General features: G+C 34.8%; 1 protein-coding gene across 2 annotated transcripts; it reads right to left on the bottom strand.

Moving 5' to 3' along the window:
- Positions 1 to 575: 575 nt before the first annotated feature.
- Positions 576 to 9,062, bottom strand: LOC105114989 (vacuolar fusion protein MON1 homolog A-like). 2 transcript variants are annotated; one of them, XM_011011747.1, is made up of 14 exons: positions 8,357 to 9,061; positions 6,515 to 6,594; positions 6,336 to 6,407; positions 6,178 to 6,217; positions 5,634 to 5,735; positions 5,379 to 5,500; positions 4,393 to 4,525; positions 4,155 to 4,246; positions 3,608 to 3,689; positions 3,355 to 3,419; positions 2,232 to 2,531; positions 2,026 to 2,117; positions 1,473 to 1,537; positions 576 to 971 (listed from the first exon to the last, which is right to left on the bottom strand). In XM_011011747.1, the coding sequence occupies exons 1-14, from the start codon at positions 8,792 to 8,794 to the stop codon at positions 876 to 878; spliced, it is 1,779 nt and encodes a 592-aa protein (XP_011010049.1). In that variant the 5' UTR covers positions 8,795 to 9,061; the 3' UTR covers positions 576 to 875. The 2 variants fall into 2 exon arrangements, 1 of the variants encoding a protein (XP_011010049.1); XR_840248.1 differs by lacking the exon at positions 576 to 971 and adding an exon at positions 990 to 1,346 and having other exon boundaries at positions 1,411 to 1,537; positions 8,357 to 9,062.
- Between the last annotated feature and the right edge of the window lie 392 nt (positions 9,063 to 9,454).

Below are 9,454 nucleotides of genomic sequence, written 5' to 3'. Positions count from 1 at the left end.
AGGATGATTAAAATTATGATAAGAATTGTAGTTTAAAATATTTTTAACTCAAAAATATATTAAAATAATATTTTTTTAATTCTTTTTGACATCAGCATATAAAACCTAATACCTCGAAACATAAAAAATTAATTTTTAATAATTTTTTTATTTTAAATTTTTAGAAAACATGGATTCAAAACCATCGTGATTTCTTTTGAATAGAACTGCCTAGCTAGCTTATGTTTTTCGAAATACCAGACATTTCCTAACAGTCTTGAACCTTTACTTCAGCAAAGATCCTTGCCTAGTGAAATTCTGGACCCTAGATCAAATCGTCAGTAATCAACATAAAGACTTGCTACATTGACAATTATATTGTTGTCCCGATAAATGGATAAACAAGGGAAAAAATTCTCAAATTTTATTTCAGATTTAATTGAGGGTTAGCTCTGACCTGCAATCTGTAGATGTTCTGATAGCACACAGCGGCAGATTTACAGGCGGGAGTCGTATAATCAGGTCCAAGTGTTCCTCGAGTTCTTCACTTCTACGTTGAAACAAACAAACAAGGATACTCTGGAAGCCTAGGCTTGAAAAAGAAGAAAAAAGAGGAAGTTTTGGCTTCCCAACTTGTACCCAAATCCACAGGTGTATACCAAATCTAATATTCGTTGAGTTGCTGCCACCGATCTGATATTGCAAGGACGACTACAATTTCTGGTAACAACATGAGGATGCAACTGTATGCAAGCCTTTAGAAAGTAAATGAAACATATTTTTGGTAAACTATTGGCACGCTTAAATTAAACGTGGGATTCGCAGAAATTAAATATGGCATTTTATTGAATAAACAAACCCCAGTATACATGCTGTGTTACAAGATACTTTTGGGGTCACCATGAAAAGGGGCTTGCTCCCAGCAAAAATATCTCATTTTCAACGTCTTTCACCCATTGACAGACCCTGTTGCAAGTCTTTATTGCCAAACCCTGCAAATTCAACACAGTTAAAAAGTCAGCATTGCATCTAGATTGTGCCAAAAATATACCAAGAAGGACCATGCAATCCATTTGCAGAGTTATTTTAAGAGGAGCGGCAAACAGAACGATCTAGTCTGATCAAATGCAAAGGCAACATAATTAAGATAAAGTATTTTAAATATTTTAAATGAAACAAGAATATAATAATGAAAAAAATGAGAATACACGAGATCAATTTGGAATTTGGAGAACAGGTCACCCTCCAAATTACGAGGACATCAAAACAATAATGAGCTTGGCCTTCAGCCCTTCACAATTAATGATCCCGGAAGCTTATCTGGTGTGACGAAGAAATATCTTGTTTGATAGTAGATTATAATTTATAGAGTCCAATGAGCTAGCCAAAGTGATATGGTTGCACAGGCCTAAGGATTCTTGTCTCAAGGTCAGTTGTCTACAGTTTTTAGAATACAAAGGAAGAACTTAAACATGCATGAGAAAATGTCAAACCTTGTCTGCAAGTGGATCAAATGTCGCATAAAGCTCAAAATCTGGGGTGACCCAACAGAGGAGAACTGTCACACAAGGTAGATACAATTTCACCATGAAGTAATTTAAACTAGTGCTAAAAATTGAGCCATTGAAACAAACATCAAGGAACATGATTAGGGTAGAATTTCAAACAGCAAAAAATGAGGCTTGTTGAACAAAATATCAATCATCAATCAGAACAATAAAAATGACCTTTGCAAGATATTTAGCATGGTTATTCAAATTCTAAGTTATATGCACTGAAATAAATTGCCTGATCCATAAATCTACTGCCACCATCACCTTGAAGGAATATTATATATATGCAAAATGGATATTTAAAAAGCACGTCTAACAAGACAAGAAAACACTTTCTTCATTTGTGCTTACTATATATAAATGCATGCTAATGGATCTTCCATAATTTCATAAACTATGGAGCATATAAATACACGCATTGCTATATTTTGTACTTTGTGTATGTGACAATTTTTTTATTTTAAAAACATAACATAAATAAAACATAGTTTACCATAATTCTCATCTCTTCTAAACTGTGTTTTGTGGGCCCCGTTGCCTTTATCATGCATCGAAGCGTAAAGTTTCTGGTAAGCCCTGTACAATCTGCAAATGAGGATTTTAGTTTTGAACTGATAGCAGATGGCCAGAACATGGTCAACCATGGAGGGCATTTGAAATTTCTTTCAACAAAAAGACCCGAAGATTCAGCAGCTTTACCTTTTCTTCTGTTGTGGACTATTAATTGGTGCTGAAAACTCAGAAGATATATATTGCTCCAGATAGATACTACGATATATGAAATGCCAAAGTCCAGCGGGACCACCAATCCCAGCAAATGGTTCCCTAAATCTCCGAGGAGAATCGGTCAGTTCCTGATGCTCTCCAAAATGAGAAGTAGATCCAGGACGAGACAAAGGATCAGCAGGCAAATCCTCAACATGCATCCCACCATCCAGCATGGATCTCTGAACTTCACTAAGGACATTTGACTTCAAAAGAACCATTTCAATGCGAATCCTATTAAAAATGTCAAAATTTTTAATACAAATAGAATGAGAACACAACTAAACAAACCACTCACTCCATGATAACTAAGATTTAATTTCATTAAAAGCATATTGTGTAATAAAACCAACTCCTACCACTCTTATTGCATGCTGAAAATCAGGTAGAAACAGTGAAGTAATTTCGAAATCTAAAACACCTTCATGCCCCTTAAAATAATTTCCTAACAGTGTTCAAAATATTAAAGTAGCGAGAAGTGAAATTTTACTGATCTCAATGTCATTTCAACAATAAGCAAAGTGATGAAATAGTAATGACTTTACTTGACATCAGCGGGATTATTTGTTTCCTTATTTTTAACACTGTAACTGCTCACTTGCAATGGGCATTTCAACTTTGCATTAACAATAAAATCTAAGCCATGATTAATTTAATTAATTGGGGTTTAGTATAAGAAAATCCTGCACATGTAAATTATGGTGAAAATATACAATAAAGATTCAGTCATTGGGAGACAATAAGATGTAGCTCTAGTTATCACTTAAGTTGATGCCTTGGGAATTTATTGAATAATGCATAAGTTTGATTTTTTTGTCCAAAAGAAAGTTACATTTGAGGCTATTATTATATATCACATGGATTTCGATCATGTGGGAAAAAAAGTAGTTAGTACACCAAAAGACCTCTTTACTTGTTCTAAAAGTCTCTTTCAGAGAGAAACAACTTGTCATTTTTCTCCTCTCTCAGCAATTCTCATGACTCATACCTAAATAAGCTCAATTTCCCTCCACTTATCTCAATCCAAAATATACAAATCATAGAGTAAATTGCTTACCTGCAATCCTTAAGATGATAAAAGGCATCTGAACTAGTGGTAAGCAACATCAAGTATGTGTCAACCTGCAACAAGATTAAGGTCATGCCAATTTCTATCAACTCTGATGACAATTAGAAGTACAAACACATCATTTAATGTGGATGAAAAAATTGTGCATATCGATTGTCTCCTACAATCACTGTCCAGAAAAACAGGAGTATGAAATTGAATGCGCTCAAGAAGAAATGCAGTGAAACCAAATTTCTCTCACATCAAGATAATGAACATAAGCATACAAAAATGCCATTGGGTTATATCTTGGCAGGCAAATTGGCGAGAAAGATTCAGATGTCCTGCATAAAGTTAAAAGAACATGTCAGCCAGAGTCTCAAGAAATAACTTGTAAGTGCCAACCAAGTAAAGATAGAAATAACAAGCACTAATGAGAGATAACTTTTTCTGTTTTTAATTATTGTGACCCATGCATTTTCTATTGGAAGAACTTGGAAGTGCCATCCAGAGGTTAGGATAGAAATAACAAGTACTAGTGAGAAAGGACTTGGAAATGCCATCTCTTGGAAGCTCACTGACCTCTTTGAGCTCAAATATGGCATTGCTGATTTCAGAGCAATTGAAAAACCCATAAAGAGATGAGATTCAATTGTTACAAAAAGAGGTACTAGCCTATCGAAAATTCCAAAGAGTCATTTTGCACCATCAAAATGCCCATAGCAGGTTCTTAACAAGAGACTAAAAGATTTCTCAACACGTGAAACGAATGGGATAACAGAAGTCTAATGAAAGTCCATTTTACTTGCCTAAATGATTCTGAAGACATTATGAAGTTGGAAAGTAGCAGCATGTCATCAGGATGAAGCGAAGCTTTTTGAGCACCAACAAGACTAACAACCTGAAATCAAGCCTCAAGTAATAAAGTGCTAAAGCAACTAAAGGAAATTCAAACGAGAAAATAAACGCAGTTTTTAAGAGATAGATGTTTCTTAAAGCCAAAAAAGAGGAAAAACAAGAAGAATGAGGGAAAGAGCAGGTATTTACTTTGTGTTTGCACATTAATATTGCAAAGAGAACACCAGAATCAGCAACATCATGCAGTATAGCACCTGCAGCTTGCCTCGTTCCATAAGCAAGGGGAAGACAAGTGTATGCATGGAGAAATGTTGCTGGATTCCTGAAAAGAAAGAAGCAAGAATTCCAGCACCATCCAATTTAAAATAGGGGTACAAAGACATGCACATTGCATCTTATTTCAGGACAAGAGGAAATGAAAACACCAGTTAAATAATTCAATAAAAACAAACAGGAAAATGGCAGACAATTACATTCTTGTAAAGAGGGAGAAAATGAAAATAAGTATTTCAACTCACCGATTGTCAATGACAAGGAAAAATAATGGGGAGCAGAACCTCTATCATAGTTCAAGAACCTAGCAATATTGTCTACCTAAAATAGATAGGATAGTTCAACGAATACCACTGCTTTGCTGGTTACCAGAGATGGCAACAGAAACATATGAACATCCACCCAAACTGACCTGAAAGGGCGGGTTTTAGTTTTTTGGATAGTTACTTGCCAATCCAGACAGTTGGCCACCAAATATTTTTGCTTGTTCCTTAATAATTAATACATATTAGAATTTGTCAGCATTGTCTATAAAAGAACAGAACAAGTACAAATCGTAACTTCTGAGTACAAGTTCTTTAAACTTTTTATTATAAAGGTTATTTTGGTAGGTATTGTAAGAAGTTTTTTATAAGAATAATATTTAGCCTTAATCACATTTCTTGTATTACAAAGTATACAAGAATGATATCCAGTTCTGTCACATTGTTCCTACACAATCTACAACAACATGTCTTTTCTTTTGGGTATGGGGATTAAAGCAGAAAGGTCTTAATTAATAAATCTGTATCCATGAGATCCACTGTTTTGCTTCAGCAATTTAAAGACTCACACAAAATCAACAAAGCAAGCAGCAAAAAAAGAGCAAAAGAAGCCATGAGAAAAGGGAGCAGAGAACAAACCAACTAAATGAATGGATGAGAGATGAGAAGACAACATCCGTTCCTCCAAGCAATGGAGTCATATCAAACTTCGGATTTTTCTCGAAACATCTATTAACCGACTTTGTTAAAATGAGTATCATCTGCATCATTTAGACAAAAAAACATGTGAAAATATGAAGATCAGAAGAGGAATTTTTGATCCATTTCAAAAAATGTAAGGAAATAATTAGAAAGTCAGCACATAGAAAGGCGGAGTAGGGGCATTAATGCTACCTGACCATAAATAAGCTCCAATTCCCCCTTCAATGATTCATATGGCTGTTCCGTGCAGCTGATGCACACCAAGTAAATTGGCCCTTTTACAAGAAAAACCACCTGAACCCAAAAGAAAACATTCGGAGTTCACAAATTGGTAGATATTAAGTAGATTTATCTCATGCTCCTACTAAGAAATCCCACTCCAACAAGATAGAAGTAACAGACTTGGTTTGTTTGAGGTAGATGCTCTTCGGTCTTTCACCGACCAGAGAGCTTCGAGAAGATGCTTCCACAAAACACATGCACGATTGAGGAAATTGCTATGAAAACTTTGGAGTAGCATGTTAACTTGGAGCTATTTAAAAACATCTCCAAAAAATAAGAGGATATTCTTTTACTTTTTAATTATTGAAAAAAAAAAGAGCTTGGGCAAATTAAATCAGCAGGAGGACGAAAAAAGGTTCTATTTTCAATCCAGGTCCCAGAGAACAAAGGATTGATTAGACAAAGAAGAAGAGGATCAATTTTTTGATGGCCACGTGCTAAAATATGAACAGACCTGGTGCTTTCCTGCCCTAACCAATTTGACACGATCTCCCCTGAAAAGCAAATAATGAATGAATCTATTGTAAGTCCTCAAAAGAATGCACTTTAGAGTAGTAGGAATTCAAAGGATGGTCATTGAAGAAAATGAGAGTTCACAGGTTCATCCAGTACCCATTCTCCACAAATGAAATTATGGCCTGCAGTGTTGCTGAAAATCCTGCTAGCTTGTGTTCATCTCCATATCTGGAAGTTAATAAAAGAATTTGAGCAGAAAGCTAAAACACTGAAACAAAAGGTGATAGATTACACTATGTTTGCATCAGTATGAATAAGAAATAGATGCACCAAACCTGGAATATATTGGTTTTCCAGAGTGACTCAATATAAAAAAATGCTTCTTCCTTTTTCTCCATGATATGGAAGCATCATCCTGCACTTCATTTATTAATCAAACAGGGTGTAATATTGCAGGAGTCCTCTTTTCGTCATGTACAAACAGTAGGTAAAAATGATAAACATACACAATTGAAATGAAATTTCAGATATATGCTTAACCATTGAAAGATGCAAATATCATTCACTAGTAATTGACAATCAGGACTTAAACAATGCAAAATACATACATGTGTCCTTAAAGGCTCCTGTTATCTACTTTCTTTCTTTCTTTCTATCTTCTGCTTTTCTTGTGATAAGTGCTTTTGCTTTCTTTCCTTTGACCAATCTTTTGACTATTTGTGCGTGTTGTGATACTAAAATAATTTCTCCTCAATTTGAAAAATAAATTACCACATTAACACAATGTACAAGACGAGCTTTTCGCAAGACTCTGATATGGCTAAAACAATATTGGATCTTCAATTTGAAGATGAAAAGATAGGCAAATGCATGTGCAACTGGGTACAGGGAGGAGATGGTGTCAAATCCCTATCCTGAAGCTCTGTGGGTGCAGTCAGGATTGTCCTGAAGCTTAGTTTCCAATCATTTGTCCATTCCAAAACTGAGAACTGTCTCCCCTCGGTGATCACAATAGAAGGCACTAGATCAAAATTATTGAGGGACTGGCTTATAATTATGGTTTGTTTTGCCCCTTTCCTTTTCATGTTAACTGTGCAAATAACACCACACAAACATGAAAATGTTCTTAACATTGCAGGATAACAGGAATTTTTTACCTATTCCAAACTTTTCTAATAAACTTTCCAGCACAAAAATCAGCACTTTTTGGATTGCTTGATTTAGAATTCTCTAGATGAAACATGCTATTAATCAAGTCAGCAAGCCTATGTGAGGGAAATGGCTGTCACATATTTTGCACATTGACCTTTAGACAATCTGTTTGGCATCCCTCAATTAGTCTGTGAAATTCTGTGGATTCTTGGTTGATGTTCTATTGCTTGTTTGATGAGAACCTTCTCCCACTATATTAAAACACAAGATAATCCTCAAATTTAAGTTGCATGGTTCCAAAGGCACGTGTTTTAAAGAAAATTATTGCTTGACAAACCCTGTCAAGTTTGGCAAACATCTAAGCATAACTACTCTGCCCTTTTTTTTTTTTTCATTAATAAACTAACAAAAGCATATACTTTTAAGCATCATTAATAAAATCTTCTGATACCTAAGAAAATTTTAAGCAAAACTAACAAAAGCATATACTTTTAAGCAGAACTATTCTTTACAATAATGACTTCTAAAGAATCCAGCAGCAAAACTGATTTTTGGTCTACATGTCAAAATCAAAACTTATAAACCACGTACAATGCTCTCTCCCATAACTAGAAAGGTAAAAACTAAGAAAAGAAACAAAGAAAATATCACACCAGCACCATTCCCAGATAAATCTATCTAGAGGTATAAAAAAGCCCACCCCTAATGGAGATTAAAGATTTTCATCCACACAGGCCATGCAAGGAGGTCAAGAAACAAAGACCCAGAGTCTTAATTATGAGCTTCCTTTAACCACAATGCCAGTGCATTAATCAATTTTGCATAGAAACCTTGCTGCTCAGTATCAAAAACAGGAAATTTACAAAGCTAATTTCTCTCTGTTCAAAGTTTCACAAATCAAATTTCAGCATAGATATAGTAAATTCCACCAAGTTCAATCTATTAACAATCGGTAATCTAAAAAATTCATAATTAATCCATGCTTTTAATACAAAGAAAAATAAAGGTGAAAAACCAAAGAGTACCTCATCGACATGACGTTTGCCAGGCAACCAGGCAGCTTGTGAATCAAAAACCTCATGGAAAGCACTATCAATTGCAACCTCCTGTATCTCATCATCCTCACTGACGCCACTGCTCCCTCTCTCGCCGGCGTATCCACTACTGCTCGGGCTGGAAGGCCCGTTCACGTCCACTTCCACCTCCGAGTTCGTCCGCCTCCACACTACACTCCTGACGAGGCCAATTCTGTCATCTTGTTCGTGATTCTTACTGTTTACATTCAGCGATCCATTTAAAGAGGAGCCTTGATCTTGTTGTCTTCCTTCTTCGTCGTCGTCTTTTTGGATGATGGTGCTACCGGATCCTTGCTCAAGGTTTAGCGTTTCGAATTGGTAATCCAAAGGCTTGGGGTTAGGGTTGGGATCGTTAACGGAGGAGGAGTTGGAATCGGATGAGGACATATTTGGAATTTCGTAACTACGAGAGAGGAAGTGGAAGAAAGAGGGTTTTTTAGTTTTGTGTTTTTTGGGTCTCTGTTATATCTTTTCGGGTGTGTTGGCTGTTAGGTCTCTACCAGTCAGTTTTTTTTTTTTTTTTGTTGGGTTCCAGGTCTCTGCAATTAGGGGCGTCGTTGCCAATTGAGGGACAGAGAGACGAGGGTCTGACCAGTAGGTGGATTACTTGGATCCGACTTTACATGTGTCGGGCCTTCTCTGTCCTCTTGCGCATTGGAAAGTATTTTTAAAAAATATTAAATTTATTTTATTTTAAATTAATATATTTTTAAATTATTTTAATGTATTGATATTAAAAATAATTTTTAAAAAATAAAAAATATTATTTTATTATATTTTAAAATGAAAAACATTTTTAAAAAATGCTATCACATTTTTAAATATCCTTTTAACTTATAATAGCATGATTTTTTAAAGAGATAAAGAGAATGATATTATTAGATATTAAGAAATTAAATATGATTATTAATTCTAAATATTATTAATTTTATCCTTAATTATTGTTTAAATTATAAAATTCTTTTAATTAAGTCATTGATAGTACTAATTAGACTTACTAGAGTCTGAATTAGATTTCAATCTTGTAATTTTTATAGATTCATTTGA

The sequence above is a fragment of the Populus euphratica genome, unplaced genomic scaffold (assembly GCF_000495115.2).
Source record: "Populus euphratica unplaced genomic scaffold, PopEup_1.0 scaffold616.1, whole genome shotgun sequence".
In the NCBI taxonomy this organism is placed as follows: Eukaryota; Viridiplantae; Streptophyta; class Magnoliopsida; order Malpighiales; family Salicaceae; genus Populus; species Populus euphratica.
Note: the sequence above shows the minus strand (reverse complement) of the source record. Positions and strands in the feature narration are given on the sequence as shown.

Excerpts from the sequence above, each read along its gene's own strand:
- LOC105114989 (XM_011011747.1), bottom strand. The coding sequence starts at position 8,794 with ATGTCCTCATCCGATTCCAACTCCTCCTCCGTTAACGATCCCAACCCT. Across the intron at positions 5,501-5,633 it reads TGGAGCTTATTTATGGTCAG|ATGATACTCATTTTAACAAA; the intron begins GTAGCATTAATG and ends TAAATGATGCAG. Across the intron at positions 3,420-3,607 it reads CTTATGTTCATTATCTTGAT|GTTGACACATACTTGATGTT; the intron begins GTGAGAGAAATT and ends ATCTTGTTGCAG.